Source organism: Ammodytes marinus, assembly GCF_949987685.1.
Source record: "Ammodytes marinus genome assembly, chromosome: 15".
NCBI lineage: Eukaryota > Metazoa > Chordata > Actinopteri > Uranoscopiformes > Ammodytidae > Ammodytes > Ammodytes marinus.
Genome location: NC_137219.1, coordinates 28,094,222 through 28,121,448, shown reverse-complemented (window position 1 = coordinate 28,121,448; position 27,227 = coordinate 28,094,222). Strand labels below are relative to the sequence as shown.

The following is a 27,227-nucleotide window of genomic DNA, read 5'->3' as shown; positions in this document are numbered from 1 at the left end:
CACTCGTTCTGATGACGAAATGAAAGCCACCTGGCTTGAGAAACACGTTCTCAAAGACTTACTTTGAGTCATTATTTAGGAGCACACACATATTATGAATGAATTCAAATGAGCCATTTTAATCTAGATTAATCTAGATTAATTCCAAAATTAATCTAGATTAATCTAGATTAAAAAAATTAATCTATGCCCACCTCTAATATTTAGTCAACTAAATTATGCTTATATTTAGTTGAATAAAAATAGACTAAGACTAAAATATTTTAGATGACTAGAATAGGACTAAGACTAAATGGTGTGATATTCAAAAGACTAAGACTAAATCAGAATATGCTGCCAAAATTAACACTGGTCTATGAAGAAAAGAGCCGAATCTCCGCTCTGAACTCAAAAACGCTTTATAACACCTTGCCTCATTGTGAGCCCAGCTGTATGATCAGTGTTGTGTGTATGTGTGTGTGTGTGATCAGCTCCTATCTCCTCACAAATTGCGGAGAACAATCGCACTTTCATTGGTCGGGTTTTGATTAAGTTGAGCACACTCACAACCTCTGCCTATCAGGTGAGCGTTGTTGAATGGAGTTGACAAAGAAATGAACAAATACACATTGTTTTCTTCACACGCTCATACCAATCTTTCAATTCTTGTGTTAACATAAACCCTGTACACCCAAAACAGAAAGAGATTGATACATAATTCAGTATTTATCTTAATTAGCTGTAATTGCAACACCATTATCCAGACAAACATAAGGAACCACCTACTCACACAACACAGGGCTACTGTCCAGGCATGCTTATTCTTTGGCACGATCACAAAATGGCTTCCACCATTATTTTCTTACAGCTTTTATTTAAAAATATTTTTTGGCTAGACCACAGAGCGACTCCAGCCCAGGCCCCCAGGACTGTGCCTTCTCCGAGTAGCCAGCATGGACATGTGGCCAAGCCATTGGTATTGCATGCTATGAATGGGGCTGTAGGCCCTCCTCATGCGGTCCGTAGGCAGATTTCCCCGTCCACACAATACAAGCGGCAAACAAGATTGTGTCTCCGCAAAAATGTTCTGATATCAATCCTAGGCTCACACTAATCTTTAGACCATATACTAGTAAAATTTAAGTTTTCTCATTTCAAAACGCCACGTCAAGCGTTTTATTAGCCCAACGGCTTTTAACGGCTTTCAGTTTGTTTTCGCAGGAGGAGGAGGGGTGGGCAGCCGTGGGCAGCTGAACAGAGTCGTAGTGAAACAAAGGTTTCGGTTTCGGCCCAGCCTCACGGCAGGAACATAAAACTAATTCTTACTCATTCTGATAAGGCAATTACGTTCACAGCTACAACATTGGTCTTATAAGAAAACTTTAAACAGCTAACTTAAGCATTTAAACCTTTGATTGGTTAATTTCAATAGTTAACTTAAGCACCATGGACCTATAAAGATGTAACACGCTATCAAAACAGCGCTAGCCCACTAGTTTGGTGTAGATGGCTGGAGGAATCTTCGTTTAGAACTTGTTAACCACTGTATTACTTTACAAAAACGGAGTGCTTAAAGATCACATACAGCGATCACATATAGCAAATCATCAGGGGGTTAGTGACTTATACGCCTATGGTCGGTAAACAATGCAACCGTGCTCGCTAAGACCTTTGCTTACAATGCTACAGAACAAGAATGATACTACATCCGCTACCAGTCCGCTACGCTTGGAGCTAACGGCTAAAAATAACACTCAGACGATTTAAAACATTAGCTTCAAAGTTTGATTTCTACAGGAATAGTTTCCTATGTTTTGTCATCTTAAAACCGAGGCATTATTAGACTGCAATGGGAATGGGTTATCATAGACTACTGCACGGTGGAAGTTTCTGGTTACTAACAACATAAGGTAAATTAGCAAGTCCGAAGTTTCTTGATCCGGAGAGTGAAGCAAAAAGCTAAAAATTAAAAATGTTGAACTATTCCTTTAAGGACTTGATTTCTGGAGCTGTAGAAAGGGCTTCCTTTATTGAGCCGTCTGGGGGAGCGAGCTGACGTTCAGCACAATGAGGGTGGTGTCGTCTGCGAACTAGAGGAGAAGCTTACAGACTGATGAGTGGAGGTGAAGCTGGTGGTGTGTAGAGGGAGAACAGCAGAGAGTTAGAGCCTTCAGGGGAACACAGGCTGATGGTCAGGGAGTTAGGGTGCACTCACACTACAGTGCCCCAGTGCGATTCCCCCCTGCCCTCCTCCTTCCCTACTGGCCTGCACTCACACTGCTCCTAAAGATCTGGGCCTGGGCACGATTGCTTCTTGCCCTACAAGTCACTACGTTTATAAGGGCGCGGGTTGGGATTTGGAGCGTACTTGCAACTGCTTTTCAAATGTCTGTTGCACGCATGGACGTATTGGGTCACGGGGAACAGTCTCATATAAATTGACGTCACGATTTAAAGACTACATTGTTAACGAAACTTTGTTTCTTATATATTATAAGATTGTATTGTAAAACATCTCTTGCTTTTTATAATATATAAGAAACAAAGTTTCGTTAACATACATACAGGATCCTGGCAAAGTCTCCCGCGCAGTAGGGGTGGGAAAAAAAATCTATTTTCCGATTAATATCGATTCTCTCTCGGACGATTCTGAATCGATTTTTTATTTTTTTTGTAAATACTAATACTTCCTGCGCCATTGCGCATGCACACCACACATGTGCGAGTTGTTTCCAAAGTGGCTTCAAAAGGGCTGAGAGCAGCAAACCCATGACCTGCACCGGCTTTATCTCTGTTTATGTTTTTGTATGAGAGCTGAATTCCAAGCCATACTTTTTGTACAATGTGTTGAAATGACATAGAAAATAATAGATAATAGAATAGAAATCCTATAGAAACATGATTTACGAGATTAGAAATAAAATAAAACTGAATCGGTTTAGTTTTTACATACTTCCATATTGTGTTGAAATGCAAGCTGCATTGATTATTGCACTGTTCATAGAAAGTCATATTTGTGACAAGAAAAGCTTTTTCTCTAATACAATATTAGAGAAGGCAATTCATCTGTTGATTGTCTTTAATGATCATCACAAAAGTAGGAAGTGATTAGCAAACTCTGAGTAGCAAACTCAGATGTGCATATAAATATATTTTTGAAATTCACACATGGGTATACTATGTACATAAAAAATGTTTTGCATTGAGATGCATTGAAAATCGATTTTGAATCGAATCGTTGACCTTTGAATCGGAATCGAATCGAATCGTGAGGTGCCAAGAGATTCCCACCCCTACCGAGCAGGCAAGGTCCTGGGGGACGACGTGAAGGGCCACATTGACTCCGTCACATACAGATCTGTTGATTCTGTATGCAAACTGCATGGGGTCCAGGACGAACTGCTACGGAGTCGAGTATATGGAGTGGGGTGCTTTAGTTTTGTAGTCAGTGACTGTCACAGTGTGTCTGTCTGTCCCTCCTCTACAGACACATTCTAATTCCCACAACTCTTCATTGCCATTTCCATTGACCAAATTAATGCTCCATCCATCTTTAGACCTGTTGCTGATTTCCTCATCAGGGGCCTCATTTATAAAACTGTTTGTACAATCCATCCCATTGTGTACTCACAAAACTCAGGATGTGGGAACCCAAAATGCATTTTAAATGTATCAAACCGTGTGGCGCACACCTGTATGCAATCTTACCTTCATAAATACCCACCTACAGTGAATTGTGTGAACAGGATCTCCGCCCAATGTTATCCCACCTCTCCTCCCAGTTTCATCCCAAAATCTACCATAAATGAAATGCTAAATATCTCACAAATGGAGTGCTGTTATTAATATTATATTGACTGACATGAGGAAAATATGGAGAAAACTGCAAAGGAAGCGACTGAGAATAAAGCCTGTGTGCCACCGTAGGCAAACACACACAACGTTTCCCAACCTGTGGGTCGCGACCCCATGTGGGGTCGCCTGGAATTTAAATGGGGTCGCATGAAATGCTAGTAATTTTTTATTTTAATTTTTTTTACCTGACTCAATACACTGGCCCCTGATCTTTGTATAACCCAGAAAATATTATTTAAAAATAAATTGACTGGCTCATGATCTTCGTAGAGGGGGGTGTACGGAGATCAGGGGCCGTATTCACAAAACATTTTAAGGCTAAGAGTAGGTCCTAACGTGCTGATTTAGGAGTAACTCTCAAAAATAAGGGGCGTTTCACTCCTAATTTTAGGAATCCTAACTTCCTCGAGAGGTGTCCTAAGTCACTAAGAGTAAATCACAGACAACCATTTGATGGTGTTTTGGAGAGATTTAATGCTAGTGAGCGTTATAAAAGGTACCTTTAATAGCTGTAAGGGTTTAATGATCTTAGTAAAGCTATATTTAGAAAGTATAGACACATTTATATTTATTATATTGTTATAAAAAAATATTTATTAAGTTCATTTTCCTCCAGTTGCTTTGGGTTTATGATGCACTGAAAGTTACTGTTGGTGTCACGTTTGTGTTTAATTTCCTACTAGAGGCCTATATGTGGCGCTTCGCAGCATCTCCTCCGTTCCACAGATCCGCTACTGTATAGTTGCACGTCTCGCCTTTTTCCTTCCGCATGTACTTTACGATTTCGCCGGCTGTTGTTTCTAAATCGTGAATTTCCTGGTTTGTCGCTGTCTGACTATTGCTGCATAGTCCGCCATTGAGAGAAATACAGTGAGCGTGCATGGCGTGCAGCTGTTCAATGAGGATATTTTTCCGATTCAAATCATTGTAAAATTTAAAATGAATAGACCTATGTGGCGCTATTGTAGGTTAATTGTGAACAAATGTGTGGGAAACCCTGCAGTATCTTGGTTTCATGTTAAATCAGTGTCACTTGTCATTAATTGTATATAAAAACTCTTTACTTTAATACAGCGACACGATATGGATATCTCCCACAGTGTTTCCATCATAAATTCACTCTTAGCTCTCATTCCCTCTCAGCCAATCACTGTGGGCATAGAAGGTATGAACATGACATCATCCATAGCAACAGGGTCAACACCGCCCTCTAGTCTTAGCTAAGGAGTCCCTCCCATTCCTTAGTAAAAGTTGGTCTTATCAGCTTTGTGAATAGGTTTTAAGAAATTACTCCTTACTAAGAACTTTTAGTGCTCCTTAGGAGTACTCTTAACGCTAAGATAAAATGTTTTGTGAATACGGCCCCTGGCCCCTATCATGTGGCAGTACATTTAAGATTTTTTTTAAATAACGTTATTCGGGGCCACGAAGATCAGGGGCCTATATTGAGTCATAAAAAAATAAATAAACAAATACTTCAAAGAGAGAAAGAGCTTCGTGATAAGGGATTATTTTAAAAATTCCCGAAGCTGCCTGGATTTTTTAAACCTGTACTTTCTGCTTTTTGGTAATTCTGTGCTTCCAAAAATTATTAAAGAAAAAAATACTAAATAGCTCACATGGACACAGTTGATTTAGCCTTAGTTTTATTCTCAAAGTGCACCAGATTGATGAATTTTTCTTCAAAATGTTAAAAATGTTCTTCCGGGGGAGCATTCCAGCCAGCTGCTATCGAAATGGTTAAAACGATGTGCAGGAATGTCAATTTGTTCACTAATCCTGGCTACTCTGCATTTGCAACACGGTAGAACAAACAGGATCAAAAGACTAATTAGAGAAAAAAAATTCTCTGGGGTCCCCAGAAATGTTTTATGTCAAAATGGGGTCACAGCCCAAAAAAGGTTGGGAACCACTGGATTACAATATCATGAATGGCACAGTAATTATAGGCTAGTTTTTGTAATATGTTAGGCCTCTTTATGTCTATAAAAGTAGTGAGAGGAGAATAATGGGATTATATTCCAGAGCATTGTTTTCGACACGTGAGATTCATACATTTCCAACACTCCTGAGTAATTTAAAATTTCAGGGTCAAATTTATTAAAAAAGCTAAAAGGGAGAGTGATAGACGGGCGGGAGGAGCGCGTTGCCAAGCGACGTGTACACAATTTCACGGGAGCGAACTAGACTGCAGTGGTTACTCCTAAATGAATGAGCCATACTAAAACAAAGTTTGCTTTGCTTCACCATCATTAGATGACCATTATTCATTTGAAATAGTCATTATTTACAACATCATAAACACATTACCTCATCGTGATCCATACAAACTACCGTCTCTCGTTCATTCGCTTTCTGTGAGGACACGGAATCTTTCAGCTCTGTGCGAGTGGTTATACCTGCATCAACTCATTGCAATCAGGTGTGTGTGGCACTGACTGGCATTAGTTGATGCAGAGTCAATAACCACTCTCACGGAGCCGAAACGAGTCTGGTGCCCTCACACTTTCAACACATATATTGCGTCCTAATCATTTGACACTCGCACGGCCGGCACGCGCTAGAAAACAGCTTTACGACAGCTGGCGTCGTAAAAATACTACCGCTTTTGTCCAAAGGGGCCGCCAACTGACACAGTTACTCGTAGTGGCTTTGAAATGGCAAACGTTGCCGGCAGTAGCTTACATCAGCTGTCACCAAATAACAGTAGTTCGGAGATTGAATTAATAATAGACCAAAATGAACTAGTCTGTAGTGTAGTTCAAGTGTTCTAAGCTCAATATCATATGTGAGGGAAGACACCCGGTTTAGTGGTGAATATTCATATCCTGTCAAGATCCTTACTTTTTGCAACATTAAACCCTTATTATTAAAATAATTTTTATCAACATTTCCCAGCTAATTAATCATGAGAATCCAAACATCAAAGTAGGAATAAAGCACAAAATGTCTGAACAGTTATTAAAATGCATTATTAATAAAGACCATTCAGTCTCTGCTAGAGAGTTGAAGATGAGCAAGACAACGACCCAACATACACATACAATGGATTTAGGATAGGAAGGTGAATATCCTTCAGTGGCCATGTCAGAGCCCCAATATTACATTGGATGGAAAATCTGTAGAAGGACTTGAACAACGCAGTCCCTCACCAATAACCATGAAATTTGACTCGAAACAATACTGCAAGGAAGAATGGACAAATATTCTCTCAATTTAGGTGCGGAAAGGGAGTAGACATATTCAAACAGACTGATGCTATAATTAAAGCAAAAGATGGCTGTATGAAGTATCAAATCAGGGGAGTGATGATTGTTTCCAGAATGTGTTTTTGTTTTCATTTGTTGAACATTGTATGGCAAAATGTCTACATAGTAGAAAGTAGTTTTCAAAGGGTTATGGTAATTTTCTGTAGGCACCCTTTGTGTCATTGCTATCAGGATACAAATGTAATACTTTTGGATCAATATGTTTGGGTAAAGTAAGGTGCACAACCAAAAAAGTTAATGGAAATAGTGTTTAGCTCAGTCCTCTCAGGCCTGCCAAAATCAGCAACCATGTCGTTGTCTAAATTACATTTAACAGGAGGTGGTTACTCCTCATCATCATCATCATCTTCAAGCCGCTGCAGAGTTGGGTTGCAGGGGCAGCAGCTTGAGCAAGGGATGCCAAACTTCTCTTTCTCGGGCCACATTTACCAGCTCTGACTGGGGGATCCTGAGGCGTTCCCAGGCCAGCGTGGAGATATAATCTCTCCAATCTAGTCGTTGGTCTAACCCGAGGCCTCCTTCCAGCTGGATGCTCCTGACACCCCTCCCTAGGGAGGCGCCCAGGTAGCCTGGCTCCGCCCGCCTTCTTCCGGCCAAATTTAATTTTCCCTTCAGTAGTGGTTCAGCCTGGGTGTATAGTGCATTTCCCAGTTTTCTCCGGAGAATCTACAATCGTCCAATCAGCGAACAGTGCGAGTGGCTGAGAACGATGACGTCCAAGTTGCGTTCCAGTTTCAGTTGAATGCTGCGTTCCTTTGTACTCGGAAGAATGAGATTTCCGACTTGGTAGTTCCGAGTTCCGACCTGTCTGTGTTCCAGTGCATCTGCTCGCGAAAGTATGGACGCCGACAACCTTTCTCGTCCAAATAACGAAATGTTAGGCTCTAACAAGTTACTGTTGCCAGGTACCGGTAGATTCATAGACTACAATATGTAGTGAAGTCGGAAATTTCCGAGTTCCCTGTCCAACTGGAACGCACCATCAAAAGCCGGCTCATGACACACGTGACGACCAAACGTGACGCGATTGGTTGGCTAATCCAGAGTGGCACTGGGCAGATCCAATAGTTTTAAACTTCGACAGACACCCGCCTCCAAGTGAGTGAACGTTTGCCAATTACAGCACTTCCAGACCTTCTGTACAAATGAAATGAAGTACGATGGTCTGGTTGGACCAGGCTAGCGCCCAGGGGCATCCTTACCAGATGCCCGAACCACCTCGACTGGCTCCTTTCTACCAAAGGAGTAGCGGCTCTGCCCCGAGTTCCTCACGAATGACTGAGATTCTCACCCTATCTCTAAGGGAGACGCCAGTCACCCTCCTAAGAAAACCCATTTATGCCACTTGTACCCGGGATCTTGTTCTTTGGGTCATTACCCAGCCTTCATGACCATAGGTGAGGGTGGGAACGAAGATTGACAGGTAGATTAATCCAATGAGAGCTGAAGGTCACAGACAGATGATGCCTTCAGAACCACATCATCCGCAAACAGCAGAGATGAGATCCTTAGCCCACCGAACTGCAACCCCTTCCTACCACGGCTACGCCTTGATATCCTGTCCATGAATATTACAAACAGGATTGGTGATAAAGCAAAGCCCTGGCGGAGGCCAACCCCCACTGGAAACGAGTCTAACGTAGTACCGAGAACCCGGACACAGCTCTCGCTTTGAGCGTACAGAGATTGGATGGGCCTGAGAAGGGACCCCCTCACCCCATACTCCCGCAGCACCCCCCACAGTATCTCCCAGGGAACCCGGTCATACGCCATCTCCAAATCCACAAAACACATCGACCGGTTGAGCATACTCCCAGGCTCCCTCTAGGATCATTGCAAGAGTGAAAAGCTGGTCCGTTGTTCCACGGCCATGATGGAATCCGCATTGTTCCTCTTCAATCTGAGGTTCGACTATCGGCCGAACCCTCCTTTCCAGCACCTTAGGGTAGATATTGCCGGGGAGGCTTAGAATGCAGGGGTGTAGGCTGGTTCATGTTAAAGGCACTGGAGAAATCAAAGATCCTCACAATGCTGCCTGCTTTGTTCACGTAAGGGTGGGTTCACTGAAGCTGGTAGAGTATAGTGTCTTCAACTCCATTGTCAGGTTGAAAGGCAAACTGCAGTGGATCCAGAGAGGAGCTCAGCTCAAGTCTGAGATGGGCGGATATCAGTCTCTCCAGGGTTTTCATGATGTGGGATGTTCGAGTTAGCAGTCTATAGTCATTGTGTGCAGATGGAGAATACTTCTTAGATACTGGAACAAGGCTGTGGATGTCTCCCACAGCACTGGAACCATCTCCTGGCTCAGACTCAAGATAGAATCCCACATTGCTGGTTCCCCCAGACCTTCAGGACCCTGGGGCTAACTCCATCTGGACCTATGGCCTTATTCTGGTGCAGGCTCTCCGGCTGCCTCTTCACTTGACTGATGGATGGACAGGGAGGCGGACAGGGGGCTCAATGTGGATGTATTTGGGTGGAGGTGGTGATGAGGCTGTGCTGATATCCAGGGTGTGGGTCACAGGGAAACACAGAAATAAATTAGCCCCACACAGATAACGCTCAATGTTTTCTCAGGGGGAAGTCGTATTTTGTCTTATTGTAGAAGCGCTTCCTTCCACGGTAGATAAACAGGAAATGGTATCAGTTCTTTATCTTTTCTTTCCAGTTGTCCATAAACACCAATACACCTAACGCTACTGCTAGACTGTGAATGGTTATTTCTTCCGGTTGCCGTGTTTATTGTGTTCTCACTGCAAACGAAGACTGAAGGGCTCAAATTGAAACCAGGGGCCTATCCGAAAAGTATTTTTTGCATAGGAAATTTCCTTTCCTATCGAGATGAACCGGAAGTACTCGGCGGATAGGTGATCCGAATTCTCAAAATGCTTAGGAAAGGCATAGGAAAGGAGCCTCGATTCATCCTTTAACCCTCCTTTAGCATAGGTTACTCCGGACCAACCTATGCGAAAGGAAAGGAGATAGTGGTATCCCATAATCCTTTACGGCGGCAAGATTTAAAGCAACAGGCCATCGCCGGAGTTTACCGACTCTACACGAATACGAACGAGAGGTAAAACAGAAGAGAGGAGAGGAGAAGAGAAGAGAGGAAGATTTAACTCGGCTAAAACAAAATACCCCCCTCTCCTCTCCCATTAAGATAATAAAGAACTCATAAAAGACCAACATCATAATAGTTATTTTCGTAGCACATAATTTACACCATAAGAAAATAAAATACCAACTTCACATTTAATGAAGTTACTGGGGGCAGTTCATTTCAACATCAACATAAGTGTAGCCTCTTTTTATTCCACATGTGAATTATATGGGAGTGATTCTCACTCTGTTGGCGACAACCTGATTAAAATCAATATGAAAAGAACGCATGGATCAAACGAGCGCTTGTTGTAGTCAATTTTCGGAGAATAGTGTAGTTTCACGCTAGTGACTCACGTCAGCAATACTCGCCGTTGCGCAACGACGTCGGTTAGGAAAAGTGGAGTCGAATTCATTTGAAACAGCGCTGTCCTTTCCTATGTTCGATAGGAAGCACCTTTCATCTCTCCTTAACCCCGATGGCGTTTAGGGGTTAAGGTATAGGAAAGGAGGCTTATAGGTTAGGAGATTGGACTTTTCGGATAGGCCCCAGCTGAGACCAGCCCTCCTAGGCGAATCTCGGCCTGCCTGTTTTTTGCCGCATCAGACAGCGATTGCTGTGTTCACATATGTCCAAATGAACCAGGTCAAGGGGGAAAAAGCTCCCTGTTTGGTACAGGGAACTGCTCCAAACCATCCAGGTGTGAAAGCACCCTTAGGCCTGGTTCACACCACATTTGTGAACCAGCATGGCAGGCCTCTTTTTAATTAAGGTTCCAATATTAACAGGTTAGATTGTTCACAGCGCTTGCGTGTCAGCGCGTCCCTGAAGTCAGCTCTGTTCAGCTGAACTCAGGAGGGACACCTATTTATGATACAACCGCGCATCTCGCAGAAAGAAGTGAAATGCAACCATTTAAACTCCAATCATTTGTACTTTTCTTTCTTTATTGATAAATGCATTTATTTATTATTTTTAACTCTCATGGCTGTAGTTTTCCATTTCTCTATCTCTCTCTCTCTCTCTCTCTGGCAAACACACACTGTCTTGCTTAACAAAACACACATACCAGCTTTGCTATCGGCAATTCTTCTATGGTTTTCATATCATTTTAAATATCCATTTCCAATGGAAATGAGTGGTGATAGGTTCCAGTTCCAGCACAGCGGCAAGAATTACGTGTGTAATGTGAACACAAGAGCGTGGGAGAGGCAGCAGTTTTTCCTTTCTAGTTTAAACATGGCGTTAATGGTCTGTAGAGTTAGTGCAGTGAGAAGGTTGCAAGGTTTGGATAAGTATTAAGCAGTAAGACAGCTGTGTTTGTGTGCGTGTGTTTCTGTGTTTGTGTTTGTGTGTGTGTGTGTGCGTGCGTGCGTGCGTGTGTGGTGCTGTATAACAGTGCCTGAATGGTGTGGTACTTGTGTGTGTGTGAGAATGTCTGTTCACAGCTGAGGTGTGCGCTGGGGGCAGAGAGCCACAGCCTTCCATGCGGTATGCACCTTCTTTCCAAAAATAACTCCATCCAGCCGCAGCACAGACTGCTGAGGTGGATTATGTTGTGTAACGTCAGCTCTTTATAAGCAGCAATAGCAGTCACAGGCCCTTCTCTCACATTCTTCCCACTACTCCTTAGAGAGCCGAAGCTGCATCCATCCTTCACCTGCCCTTCACTGTCTACTGTTACCTCATCAGCCTGAACCCCTTCAGCTGTGCCTGCTGCACATCCATCCACTGCCCTGCTACAATGGAGCGACTACTGCTCCTCCTCAGCTTCCTGGTATCATTTAGATTAGGAAAGCCCATAAAAAAATCAGATCATATAATAAGTATCAGTGTAAAAGTATGTCTTATGTCTTACACTTTTTGTGAGTAAAACAAACCTGACCGTACCAGTGCAAAATGCTACATCTTATAAAGGCCACCAAACAATTAATGTCATGAAGTAATTGTTGTACAAAACAGAAATGATTGTGTTCATATGTTATACGTATTAGTGTAGGGGGGTTATACATAGCCACTATCTGTATACGTTTATTTCACACAAGAAAATGTCTGTATAACACTCATACAACACTGAATGCATGGGTTTATGATGTTACTGAGCTCAGCACCACCAAACCTGTCCAGTGTATCAACCCATTGACTGTATGTTGTGGATGGAGGAATGATTGACACTTGCATCTCTTTCCTTTTCCTTTAAGAAAGCTGCCTGAAGTACTGTATGTTGCATCACTGCTCTTCTCACAAGATAATCTGAGATGCAAAACTGGAGTTAAAATTCCACTCACATCGCAGGCTTTACAGCATTCCTTACAAGTTGCAAAGATGCTTATGCATGCATTTCCCAAGCAGCTGGAGGGAAACAAACTTTCTGAAAAAAGAAAAACCATGTACCTGAGGCACAGTAATAAAAGCTCTCTCTCTCTGTCATTGCTTATAGAACAAGACAAGGGTGGTTCAAGCATAAACAGAGCCACTGCTATTTTTTTAAATCTTGCATTTTACTTAACTTGAACATTCAAAGCCTTACATCATGGTAGGGGTTTCAAATACACTCAAGATCACTTGGATTCACTAGCCCTTCAATTTGTGTTAAAGCCTTTCCCTTAAAGGTGGTGTCAGCAATTCTGGAGAACGCTTGTTGCCAAAATCACTGGATATTTACTGATGAACCGCTACCTGTCCGTATTGTGTGTGCTGAAAAAGATATCCAGGGTTAATGCACAGCCTAGTTTCTGTAAATATGTATGTAAACCACCATAGGCAGGGTATTAACACCACATTTTTTGCAGTTCACACACAGTACAGACAAGAAGTTGATCAGGAGTAATTCACTGATTTTGAAAAAAAGTTATTTTGACAACAAGAGTTCTACAGAATTGTTAGATCATCAAATCAAGTACACACATACAGGAGGCTGATGTCTTCAGGGGGTTAGTGGTGATAATCAATTATATATTGGTTGTAATGAGTCATTATTAGTGTTCCCAGTTTACAGATGAACAGAAGTTGGAAAAAGACACATTTGTTTCCAAATAAAATTGTGCTTTTATATATTATAATATTTTGCTATAGTGTCTATGACAGAGAGAAGGGGAGTAGAACAATTGCGCGACTTAAGTACACAAGTTTCATATGCGGTAATGGCTCAACTAAAACTTGACACGTCCTCTGTGGATAGGGTGCTATTTTTTCTCTCATTTGCACCAGATTAGTGTCCCCAAAAGCGGCGCATTCCTTTAGTCGAAGTGGCCATTAGTATACTATGGGTGTCCATTAAAAAATTATAATTAAAATAATCCCAACAATTTACAGCCATCACTCCTTAACAGATCATTAACTGTTAACCGATAATATGAAATGTAGCTTATATAATGAAATACACAATGTGCTCTAGTTTGGAGGTGCTCCCTTGCCTCAATGAGCCCTGGAATTTCCACATTACAGACCTTTACATGTGGACTAATCTTCAATTAAAATTCACTGTTACGATATGAAGGGGGGAAAAAGGGAGAGAACGAGAGGCAGTGAAAGAAAAACCTGAAGATGAACATTACCTGTTGGTTCTTCTTTTCGATTATCGGTTCAATGGTTAACCATCAACATCCCTACAGTATATTAACCTTTATCACTATGTGTTATCCATCTACAGCCGTGGAAAAAATGAAGAGACCACTCCAAATGTTCAGTGTCTCTTGTTATACTCTTATAGGCATATGTTTGGGTAGAAATGAACATTTTGGTTTTATTTTATAAACTACTGACAACATTTCTACCAAATTCACAATAGAAATATTGTCATTAAGAGCATTTCCATGAAGTAATGTAGAGATAAAGATTGAAGAAAGATCCACACTCTCTTAATTTTTTCCGTGGCTGTATGTGTTATTCTTTTGCCTCTGTGAAGAACTTTGTGAATCTGTGCTCTCGAAAGGTGCTTTATAAATAAAAAAAATATTTATCCTCGAGAGACCAATTGAGGGGTGACCCTCATTTACAATGTACAAATAAAGTTACTTCCTTACTTCCTATATGTCAATGGCATCTTTTAATTTGAAGCAGTTGTGGAATTAGAAGCCTGTGTAAAGTGTAAACTGGCCATACAAAGCTTTTTCCTTGGAGCTGTGTGTTTGCCCACATCTAAATGAGCTGTTGGAAAAGCAGGACACACACATCCTGGCACCTTGATATCTTCTCAGTGCAGAGATGAAGTTCTGTCTGTGGACACTCTCATAAATCCTAATCCTGAGGTGTAGCTGGACACAGCCCTCTGCCAGGCCCAGTCCATAACAGCTGCTGGGAGAAAATACACTGATAACGTTTGACTCTCTTAATGCATGTGGGAGGATTTTTTAAAATAAATGTTTGTTTTTCTTTTGCAACATTAAGATGAAGAATTCAAAATAGATGAGCACATATTCTAAATAAAGGTATATTTGGTTTGGATTAAATCATGTCAAGTTCGTACATGTATAATGCAGATTTACATTGTATCGGTCTAAATTTGCTCATATTAACCTTTACAAATGAAGTGTTCATGAAAGTGCATGGCAGGTCTGTAGATGTAAAACCCACTCCAAAGCATTCACAGTCTAGTCATTAAACTGCTATTAAGATGGATTAAATGACTGATAATAGGCTAAATCTATCAGATTCATTGACTGCTATGTAGTTTTATTAGTTGTCTGTCTGTGTAACACGGAGATAGATGTCGATGGGACTGAAGACAGTGTGCATTTTCATTAACCACTAATTGTCTGCTTATTGCTTGTGTTTTGGTGCTATTGATTGATTTTGGGCGCAGCAAGCTTTCTACTGTGTTTCCTCATAGAAGATGTGTTATGAAGCACACAGCAAAGATATGCTCAAAAATAACCAAGGTAGCACATTGCAACACTAATACCAGTTTAATGTGGTTACCCTGGTAACACATTTTAACAAAACATAACTCTGCTGCAACAGTTGAGTTAAAGGAAGCAGTATCATAGTATAAAGTACTGCACATGGCAAATAGGAGCTGCACAAGTCACCAGGGTGTAGTGACCAGATCGTTTTCTTATTAAATCACATGCAAAGCAAAGTAGAAGAGAGGGTTCCTGAAATCACCCTCATGTTGAATTGTCAGTGAAATCCAGCTCTGAATTTGATAATGAGATTTTATACAAATTCACTTCTGCTGTGCAAAATGCTTCAGCTGATTACATGATTATAACTGGCCTATTTTTAGATACCAAATTTAACAGTGATTAAACCGTTAGATGGCCTGTGGACTCCTGCCTATGACAGAATCACATGCTAGGCTTATACTCAGTCCAATAGCACTCCCTCTGGTTGGAAATAATAATACATTTTATTTTGCTGGCGCCTTTCTCACTCAAGGTCAAAAATTGCTTTTATAGTCTACAACAGGGGTGTCAAACTCATTTTGGTTCGAGGGCCACATACAACCTCTCTGATCTCAAGAGGGCCGGACCAGTAAAATAATGGCAAAATAACGTACATATGTCAAATCCAAATCTTTAGCTTTGTTTTTCAGTTATATGCTTTATAACTCAGCCTACATATGTAACCTACATTATCACGGATCACAAGGGATCTCTGTAGCCCCCACAAAATGTCTTAGGGTGTATTCACACATGCTGTGTTTAGTTCGGTTGAAACGAACTCAGGTGCACTTCCACCTTCGGTGCGCATCTTTCAGACAGGTGTGAATACAGCAATCGCACTCGGGGGCGGACCAAACAAACGCTCCGAGACCCAGCTGAAGAGGTAGTCTCGATGCGCTTCAAAACGCACTCTGCTGCAGTTCGTTTGTGGTGTGAATTTGGCCGGACTCGATCCGACCCAATTGCAGGAAGCACTGCGCCTTTTCTTTCTTTTCTTTTTTAATAAATCGCCATCAGCTTCACATTATGGGAAAGTGTTGTTGTCGCCATTGTTAGGAAGATTAGTTGTGGTTTGACCAGGAGCCCCGAGCGAAAATATTACATTTGATAATGATGCGTGCGGATCAGCGATCAGATGGAGAGGAGCGTCTCCCGTAGCCTACAGTGCCAACAGGTTCACGCTGCGCTTTGCATGAAGTGTGTGTTTTTATTGTTCTTCCCAACGGGACCGTCAATACTGTCCCCGTGTCAGTTTGGTGCTGAACTGCGCCGAACTGACACCCAGCTGATACACAGCTTAATCAGCTGTGTTTCAGTTTGAGCCTATTCTTCACGCGAGCCGCGCGTCCAGCAGCAAAAATACAGTAAAAATGATGTTTCACATCGTAGGCTAGAAGCCACATAACGTGGCATTGTCATAGGGCTACATATTATAAACATATGAAACAACAATAATTAGATTTTTTTCTTCTTTATTTATAGGCTAGATGTAGGCATTTTTATTATTTTTAACTCCATATTATATCAATGATAAATTCGCAGTTTTTACTTCGTTCTTCCTGCTTATCTCCACCCCAGAATGTCTGTCCAATGAATGAATGACCTTAGATCACGTGTGGTTTTGCTTCGTAATGCTGGTTCACTTGCAAAAGGGGCAATATGAAAGTGGACCACACCAAACAAAAAAAATCCAAATTCTATTTGGTCTGGACCAAAGCAAGTGAACTAACGGACTTTCCATGTGTGAATACACCCTTAGTAAAGGTTGCTGCTGGCCAGGGGAATAGGAGGTGCGGCGCGGAGCGCGGCAGCAAAAATTTTGGGGGTATTTTGCTCAAAGATGCCAATACGCACTAATGAAATAAACAACTGTTTATTTGAATACACAACTACAACAGACACTCACCTTACAGTTGTCCAATTTTGTTTACTATATGTACAGGGACACATTTTGTGCAAACATGCAGACAGTACAAAATACAATTAAATAAAAGTGCAACTTCTACTGTTTTGATTTATTTTTAAATACAGAGGTTATTTGTTGTTTTGGAATACGTTTTTCCCAATTTAATTTAATTTTAATTTAACTTACTTTTTTTTTTAAATGCTCAGAAATGTGTGCTCTACAAGTCGCGGGCCGGATGTTTGACACCACTGCCTTAGACACTTGACACAATCAATCATCAATATTAGCATGCTATTTGGCCACATATATTGGCCTATTTATAGCCCTCAGAAAACTGACAGCTCTTCTTAGATGCAAGTTCATCAATTCATGGCTTAAAATCCTGAGCTGTAGAACTTTCAGCAGACATTCCTAGCTGTAAGCCACGTAAGTTTCCTAACAGTTGGGAGCGTATGCGACTTGCGGATATGGCAAGAAGAAAACATTTTTTTTTTTTCATGAATTGATTCAAATCGGCCGAATTGATTCGCGGGCCAGATCAAAACGTGTCGCGGGCCAGGGCCTTGAGTTAATAGTTAAGAGTTAATAGTGCTAAATATTTTCAATTTGACATGAAAAACACAAACAGTTGTCTCTCCTCAAATTCAGCAGTCTAAGGAAGACTATGTAGGTGACCTCTGATCCCAATTCTGGATATTTACATACCAAAATTTCACAGACAGCGCCTTCTGGTTCCGAGATATAACGATTGTGACAACCAACCCGTGTGACAAATTACCCCGTTCTCCCCTATAGTGGCCAATATTGCAATTTGCGATGTGATATAATAAATAAAGATGATTATGATATGATTCTACTTGCTTGGTTTTAAAGTAAAATTAGAGATTGTTGATATAGTTTTGAAACCAGCTATACAGTACATATTAAGAATCATTGAAACTATAAAAAATAAAGTTTGTACTAGTAGCCTATACTGTTTTCAAAATAATACAAAATTATAGTTTAAAAAATGTTATAAAAAAACTCCCCCCCCCCCATGAAAATAAATGCATTCTTCCGAAGTGCAAAGACAGTAGCAGTGTCTGTAAACGTGCGGAAACTTGCGTGGCCTTTCACTCATGCATTCATCTGACTTCTGTGCTGCCTCATGTGTTGATAGACTGCCACCATGGACCTACTGTATTATAAGAGGTTGCCACCGGTCGCCATGTGACATAGCGACTATAACTTTCCAGGTTTTAAACAGCACTTCAATCTGTTCTACGTCGCCGTACCTGAATCCTAAATATCCCCATAGAGCAGAAGTTGCGTTTGTTTTCCGCCATGGTTCAGCATCGGCTTGGCCGTAATGCTGGTGCACACACACACACACACACACCGTCAGAGGAGGTGAGGGGCGCTACCAAAAAGACGAGAGGAGCGGTTGGAAACGTTTAGAGACACACGGGCGCACATTTATTTACATTAAATCACAATTGCAGCCATTTGTGCGGTTATGTAAAATGTTTTACTAAAGAAAATGACAAAGAAAGCAACACAGTGACTTGACTCCTCGTGTGAGCAGGCAGACAGGCAGAGGAGGCTCCACACTGCCGCTTTGCACTACTGTATCCCTGTCATTACAAGTGAATTATATATAAATATACCCACACACCGTAAGAATATACCCATCTACAGTAAGTAGCACATATAGCTGACACAATTGTAAGTATACCGGTAGGCCTATTTATAGTCCGATCTATAGGATATGGTCCTTTAATGATGAGGTAGTAATATTGATCTGCTTGTTACAGGTTCACATGGTCTGCATTTTCTTTTCTTTTTTTGCCAGCTGTCCTTCCTGGCTTTTGGACGGGAGTTTTCCTTTGCCAAATACTCCCAACAGTATCTCTCTTTCACTGTTATTATCACAATAAGGTTGAACATTGAACCCGAGTGGTCGATGTTAAAAACTTCCATTGCTGAAGCCGCGGCAGGCAGCTGTGGTCTCAAGGTCTTAGGTGCCTCAAGGGGCGGTAACCCTCGAACGCCGTGGTGGACCTCGGTGGTCAGGGAAGCCGTCCGACTGAAGGAGTGCTTCCGGGATATGTTATCTTGGGGGACTCCTGAGGCAGTTGCAAGGTACCGACAAGCCCGAAGGGCTGCAGCCTCTGCCGTGTCAGAGGCAAAGCAGCGGGTGTGGGAGAAGTTCGGAGAAACCATGGAGAAGGACTTTCGGTCGGCACCAAAGTGTTTCTGGAAGACCGTCCGGCACCTCAGGAGGGGGAAGCGGGGAACCATCCAAGCTGTGTACAGTAAGGATGGGACGCTGTTGACCTCAACTGAGGAGGTAGTCGATCGGAAGGAGCACTTTGAGGAACTCCTGAATCCGACTAACTATGATGGTTCTCTATGTTGGAGGCAGAGCTGGAGGCTGATGGGGGATCATCGTCAATTTCCCTGGTGGAAGTCACTGAGGTAGTCAAACAACTCCACAGTGGCAAAGCCCCGGGGGTTGATGAGATCCGTCCAGAAATGCTGAAAGCAATGGGTGTGGAGGGGCTATCTTGAATGACACGCCTCTTCAACATTGCGTTGAAGTCGGGTACAGTGCCGAAGGAGTGGCAGACCGGGGTGGTGGTTCCTATTTTCAAAAAGGGGGACCAGAGAGTGTGTGCCAACTACCGGGGTATCACACTTCTCAGCCTCCCCGGCAAAGTCTACTCCAAGGTGCTGGAAAGGAGGGTTCGGCCGATAGTTGAACCTCAGATTGAAGAAGAACAATGCGGATTCCGTCCTAGCCGTGGAATAACGGACTAGCTTTTCACTCTCGCAAGGATCCTAGAGAGAGCTTGGGAGTATGCTCGTCCAGTCTACATGTGTTTTGTGGATCTGGAGAAGGCTTATGACCGGGTTCCCCGGGAGATACTGCGGGGCTGCTGCGGGAGTATGGAGTGAGGGGGTCCCTTCTCAGGGCCATCCAATCTCTGTGTGGTAGTAAGTCGGACTCGTTTCCGGTGGGGGTTGGCCTCCGCCAGGGCTGCGCTTTGTCACCAATCCTGTTTGTGATATTCATGGACAGGATATCATGGCATAGTCGTGGTGGGGAGGGGTTGCAGTTTGGTGGGCTAAGGATCTCATCTCTGCTGTTTGCAGATGATGTGGTTCTGATGGCATCATCGGCCTGTGACCTTCAGCTCTCATTGGAGCGGTTCGCAGCCGAGCGTGAAGCGGTTGGGATGAGGATCAGCACCTCTAAATCTGAGGCCATGGTGCTCAGCAGGAAACCGATGGATTGTCTACTACAGATAGGGAATGAGCCCTTACCCCAAGTGAAGGAGTTCAAGTACCTTGGGGTCTTGTTTGCGAGTGAGGAAACAATGGAACATGAGATTGGCCACAGCAACGGAGCAGCAGGGGCGGTTTAGCATTCGCTTTACCGCACTGTTGTGACGAAAAGAGAGCTGAGTCGTAAGGCAAAGCTTTCGCTCTACCGGTCGATCTTCGTTCCTACCCACCTATGGTCATGAAGGCTGGGTAATGACCAAAAGAACGAGATCGCGGGTACAAGCGGCCAAAATGTGCTTTCTCAGGAGAGTGGCTGGCGTCTCCCTATGAGATGAGGAACTCGGGGCAGAGCCGCTACTCCTTTGCGTTGAAAGGAGCCAGTTGAGGTGGTTCGGGCATCTAGTAAGGAAGCCCCCGGGGCGCCACCCTAGGGAGGTGTTTCAGAAGCGTCCAGCTGGAAGGAGGCCTCGGGGAAGACCCAGGACTAGGTGGAGAGATTATATCTCCACACTGGCCTGGGAACGCCTCGGGATCCCCCAGTCAGAGATGGTTGATGTGGCCCGGGAAAGAGAAGTTTGGGGTTCCCTGCTCAAGCTGCTGCCCCCGCAACCCGATTTCTGATAAGCGGTTGAATATGATGATGATGCATAACTTCATCAACCCCATTTAATAAATACTGAACTACCCATCAGGCATCTATAGGCTTCTTCTTTCCTATCCTAAAAGCAATACTCAGTCAAAGCCCCTAAAGATGGGAGCAACACCTGGGTGTCTCACTCATCTCACTATAGTGGCAGAGCATTTGGAGCCACTCACTAACACTGTCCAAATGTGTAAGATTTAGGGTCATACAATTGAAAATATTGCACACAGCCTACATCACCCCCTCTAGATCGAAAAAGATGGATGAAATTCTGTCAGGCCTAATGCAGGCATGGTTGTGGGAAGGTCCCAACAGTTCTCTGGGGAGTAGGAACCAGTATGTTCAGCCACAGGCTAAGACAAGACAGTGCAGGGTAACACTTTACAATAACGGTACATTAATTGACTGTTAGTTAATGCTTAATTAAAGCTTAATAAACATTAACTAAGCATTAACTAACCGCTAATAACTGCTTAGTTGATGCTTAGTAAGCATTAATAAAGCATTAACCCTAGAACACTAACCCCGGGTGAATTTCACCCACCCGATTGTGTTTTCAATTATTTTCAAACCATCCCTGGTTTTTCTACAGGTACGTGTTTTGGTGATTTTCACCCGGCGTTAGTGATTGTGTATAGTTTTTTCCCCCCCAATGCAACTGTAAAGAGACTGTATGTAAGTGAGAGTGCCCCTGGAATGTGCATGTAATAATCATTAAGTGTACTTTTTATGAATACATATCACTTAGTGGTAATGTCAATAGGAATGTATATGGTCAAAGATTTTATATATATATTTCCCGTCCCATTTTTTGTTCATCTCTCCCACTGTTGTCAGTGATGCAGGGAGACTGTCCCTTCACCAGACCAGGCTCACATGTCCCAGGAATGGGTGGACCGAAGAACAAGTTCATAGCCGGATTCGAACCCGGGTCTGCTGCTCTGCGCTCCAACCACTACACCACGAGCATAACATAAATTTGACTTTTACTTGTTTTACTTTAATGCACATGACCTTCCTCACAAGGAGTAGCAGGGATATATGGAAAAGACAAAGCCATTCCTTTAAGAACGTCTTCTTCTCTCTATTATTCATACTTTGAATTCTAATTTATTTAGACTCAATTAGCATCCTTATGACTTAGGCTCAGCTCAAGTTACTTTGGTTGAACACTTGTGTTGTCTAGTCCAGTATTTCAGACAGTGGGGTTGTTAACATGTAGTTTACTGTATTTCATTTTTCAAATATTTGTCCAATGTACTGAAACCTGAGAAGCTCTTCCCTCTTAAAGGGACTCACACCCATTGTGCAATTGAGAATTACAGCACTATCATACCATCCCGCCTCCCTCCAATGCCCCCACACCCTCGTTCCATGCTTGTATCACTGGTTTCACTTCAGAGGTGTCGGCCAGAATACCACTTATGCCCAAAGGCGTCAGATTATAAGCATGAGATTAGGAGAGGAGGAGTAGGGTTTTATCCGCTCTTTATTTTCCTTCTTTCACAGGCACAGTCGCATATAGATCGCGGGAAAAGAACAAAGGTTTAAACTCCGCTCGTGAGGAGACGTTACAACAGCTGTTGCGACCCGCGAATCGCATGCAAACTATATTATAACAGCGATCGGGACTGCATGTACATACTCACACACGGGTGATTCACATTTAAACTCAGATAAACACGTTTCCATGTGGAATGATCGCTTACTGCGGCAACGCTCACACATCTGACCGAGGGAGAAGAGAACGGAAACTAAACAGGCTCTCTGTCCGACTGACGTCACGGCCCTAACTGACTGCTATCCACACTGAACAAAACACATTTTAACACACTGTAAGAACTAACAACACTGTAACTTATGAACGTTGGGGCCTTTTCTACAATGGTCGCTACTCGCTACTGTCTGCCGTGGAATCAAAACAAACCCTCTAGTTGAGAATGCGCAATACAGAAGCAGACCGTAAACAGACAGGTCTGTCGGCCAATCAAATCGTTCGGTCCGAACGATTTGATTGGTTGAATTTTATATATATTTTTCATAATATTATGAGATTGAAATCATTGTTTGTTTTTACTCCTGGTGGGTCTGTCTTATATTTTAGAGTGTAATTACCTTATTAATACCATTTTAACCTAATCCAAAAAAAGTGTAAAAATGCACCAAAGGTAAGAGTCGCTTTAACACTTTGTTGCCAGAAAAAATATTCCTTCTTTTTCTTTTGCCTTTGTGACTGTTGTGTATAACTGATAATATTGTCTGACCATAAAGTCAATTTACAGTGAAAAACAAAACCCTGTGAGTATGATAAAATGTGCTCTGGAGGGAAATGAGTAAGAGAAGCATGGCTGGCAGCCTATAAGTATATGCAGCTGATCCCTGCATTGCACCTCACATGCACACTCCTGAAATACTCACATAAACTCATACATCTCTGTATGGCTCTTCAATTGATCCTGGTGTATTAAATGTGGATCTCATTTTTTGGTTTTGTTCTAGTTTATTTCCTTAGACAAACAGAAACTACAATAAAGTCTGAGCACACCGTGGACACTGTGAGCACGTCTGAAACTTATAATACCTAATCATTAATAATCCCTAAAAATAATACTTATACATTTCAGTTGTACAACTAACAAAAAAATGAAGTTAAATGTTTCCTCAGCTGCCAAGGTTGGTATACATGGGAAAAAACACAAGACACTTCTTTTATATCCAGTACGGTAACAGTTCAGTGTCTCAAGATCAGGACAGACATCTCCATGCTTTGGATTTGACATGTTAGCATGATAAGCACCATCAGTCTGTCACTTTGTCTTTTGACTGGACTGGGTCAAGCTGCCAGACACTTCATCACCTGGGCTCTTAATGATGCCACATCACGAACTCACCAAACAATATGTGTATTTATCTGCACACATTCACAGACCGCAAGTAATCTCAAAATGACTTATGTAAGAGTTCTATGAGTGTAAATAATGTAGCAGGCTTTGTCCTGATACAGGCTGCAACAAACACAACCCAGCAGCTTGGCACAACACGTGCCGCAAAATACAGGTAGCTTCACTAGCTCCTTAAAACAATTACACATGGATCCAAACCAAATGGTCCAACAGTTTAACAGTTACTCCATTGCAGAATGTCACCCTGCGTTCCAAATCACATACTCTTTCTTTTTACTACACTACCTACTAAAGTACAGAAGAGTTTTAGGGCCACAGAAAAAAATAATCAGATAAGGAAGTTTTTTTTCATTATCTCGAGAAATGTCAAGAATAAAGACGAATACTACTACTACTTATGTATTTTCTTTTTTATACATATATTTTTTGGGCATTTTTATGCTTTATTGATAGTGCAGAGAGACGAAATGAAATGAGAGGTGAAATGGGGCAGAGAGGGGAGTGACATGCAGAGAACGACCGTGGGCGGGAATCGAACCCGGGTCTGCTGCTGGGCCCGGCCCGGGAGGGGGATGCCTTACCAACTGAGCTAAAGGCGCCCCCTACTTATGTATTTTCAACATACTACAATTGACGTGCATGAATTGGGACATTCTAAATCTTTTTCTGGTATACTAAATACTAGGGAAGTATGAGGATTGGAACGCAGGTTTAGTGTATTTTATCTTGAGGATGAGGAGCGAGGAAGCAAATACACCCTGAACTTCACACGTGTAACTTATACACTGTTACCGATTGGGCTTTTGTTTCAAACACTGTGCTGCAACTTTGAGGACGTCTTCCTGAAACTATATCTGGCAACAGAGAAAATGATTTAGTTTGTCCTAATACTGTAGCTGTGGTCAGATGCAACATGCTGAACAATACCCGGATTCCCTCATATATTTGCTCTTGATTTTATTGTGTGGAAACAATTCTGACCCACAACCCACTGCAGCAGAAGTTACATCACATGGACTGAGCCTCCAAGTGAAAACAACCAGCGATGAGACGGGTATAAGCAAGAATCAAGTAGAAGGAGCCATGTTAGGATGAAATAAATAAGTTAAAGTATGTCCCAATTGTGTGACTACTGCGTGCAAACTACATACTTTTTATGATCAGCATACATCATGATTCCCATTATGTAGAATATTAAAAAGAAAAAGTATGCAATTTGGAACGCATGGTATATCAAAATTCCAGGTACTTTCATGGATTGCTGACCTGCCTTAGGCTGGCACCACCCGCCTACATACTTCCGCTCAATTTTCATTTCCCTTCAGTTGTCAGTCTGGGTGTGCGGTATATTAGTGGGTTCTATCCAGCCAGATTTCTGCCAGTCCAATCAGCAAACAGAAGGAGTGGCTCAGAAGCCGGCTCATGACATACGTCATGACCAAACATTATGCGATTGGTTGGCAGATCCAGAGTGGCACTGGGCAGATCCAATAGTTTTAAACTTCAACACCCGACACCCACCTTCAAGTGAGTTAACGTTTGTCAATTGAGCGATTCGAGACCTTCTGTACAAATGAAATTAATTACGATGATCTGGTAGGACCAGGCTAGACCTGCCTTGCAGACAGTGCATGATTAATCCTTTGAGTGTGTGTGTGTGTGTGTGTGTGTGTGTGTGTTTATGTCTGTGTGCTTGTGCATCTAATAAGACACTTAAACTGTTAATATATAGGCAAGTGAACAAAACAGAGCTGGGCTTAAGTTGCCATTAAGCAAAAGCAAGTTGAAAGAACATAACCAGTAGGTGTAAATCAATGTATGTTAAACCTCAAATGTCTCCACTCTTTCGTAGCACATGTGCCAGCCTCACACACACATACACACACTTGGTTTTCCTATGAACCACTGACAGCAGGCAGCACTGCATTGATAGCCTGTATTAAGTGGTCAAATCACATTCTGCAGATACTCTGCTTCTCTGGGCCTCCTTTCTCCTGTTGACTCACTGACAGCCGTTATGTAATTACTGCATTGAGGCCAAAAGAGGGCAAAAACATGCACGCGGACGTCTTATTTTTCTCTCGTCTTTTCCCCCTTGTGTGTCCGCTTGCACCACCCTCACACGGCGCACTCCACGCATGCTGGGACCGCAGACGCGTGAGTGGAATCGCTAATCAGCCCCTCTCTCTCTCTCTCTCTCTCTCTCTCTCTCTCTCTCTCTCTCTCTCTCTCTCTCTCTCTCTCTCTCTCTCTCTCTCTCTCTCTCTCTCTCTGTTCCTCTCCCGATCCCATCCTATTCTCTAGTCCGTCCGTCTGTCCGCCTATCTTGTTAATTCTCAACCTCCGCCGGTAGTGACACCACGGGGAACTACTTAATGCATACGGATTGGCTTTGTCACATTGCGGATCTCTCCATGGTGCTGAAATGGGAGCGCGCGGGGAGGGAGGGAGGGGAGGGGGGCGGTCTTTTTTACTTTCCTTCAGGAGCAGCGCTGCACCAACTAAAGAAGCGAAACCGGACTGACACGGATTTCTAGCCTATCCGCTGAACAGGCAAGAACATCGCAACTGCCGCGTGCAGCCTGTATCTTCTACTGCACCGCACTGACAATGTGGAAAGGGGAACTTACCATGTTGACTTCAGACACCATGTCAATACTGGCGATGTCTATGCTCATGCCAACATCCACAGGGGCGCCTATATGGGACATATGACAGCACAGTATTACTAAGCATCACAGCAGCCTGGCATGGTGTTTACACGAGCACAGCCAATGAATCTACCTCCAAAATCAGGCCTCAGACGGATGTCATAGCCCTTCAGCAGCTTGTCCACGGTAGCTTTCACAAATGACATGTTGCTAGGCTCGTTGGCACTGGTGACATAAAACACGTTTTCATTTTAGAAATCAAACATTGTGAGGACCCGTCTGAAATAAGACATGCCACTTATTAGAGCTCACCTTTGCGCGCCGCCGACTACAGTCAGCAGCAGGGCCAGGCAGCAGACCCCCCAGTACCCGTGGTCCAGAGGAGTGCACATCTCTAGAACTCTGATCCCACCAACGACTCTGACACAAGATCTCAGGGACGCAATTTAGCATGCAAAATTAGCCTATTGCAAGTGTAACGCATGCGCTTCGTTTTACCAACATCCAAGCATTGGTGGCGACGTTTGGGTCCAAAATATTAATGACGATAAAAAAAAGAAGATGCCGCCAGAACAGCCCGTGTGGAGGCTCACCTGCAGAGTAAAGGTTGGCTCATGAAGCGGCACAAACAGTCTCCCGGCATTTCAAACGTCAATACACAGACCTCCACAGCCCACCGCTTCAGGCACACTTTCTCAGCTTATTCCAGCGGTCACAACAGTGTCCGGAGCAGATTTGCGTCAAAAGCTCGTCTTTTCGATAACTGGA

The 27,227-nt window shown here is 42.8% G+C and overlaps 1 protein-coding gene across 2 annotated transcripts in view; it reads right to left on the bottom strand.

The window, feature by feature from the left end:
* The window catches only part of gabrb1 (gamma-aminobutyric acid type A receptor subunit beta1), a gene marked incomplete at both ends in the record, with an annotated part of 59,485 nt that extends 32,634 nt beyond the window's left edge, over positions 1-26,851 (bottom strand). Inside the window, 3 exons of one of the 2 annotated variants that reach the window (XM_080042137.1) lie at positions 26,439-26,506; positions 26,593-26,684; positions 26,772-26,851. In XM_080042137.1, the coding sequence (XP_079898263.1) occupies positions 26,439-26,506; positions 26,593-26,684; positions 26,772-26,851 (240 nt within the window). Of the gene's footprint in view, positions 1-26,438; positions 26,507-26,592; positions 26,685-26,771 lie in introns of those variants that run through there. The other variant, XM_080042138.1, reaches the window with a different exon arrangement.
* Between the last annotated feature and the right edge of the window lie 376 nt (positions 26,852-27,227).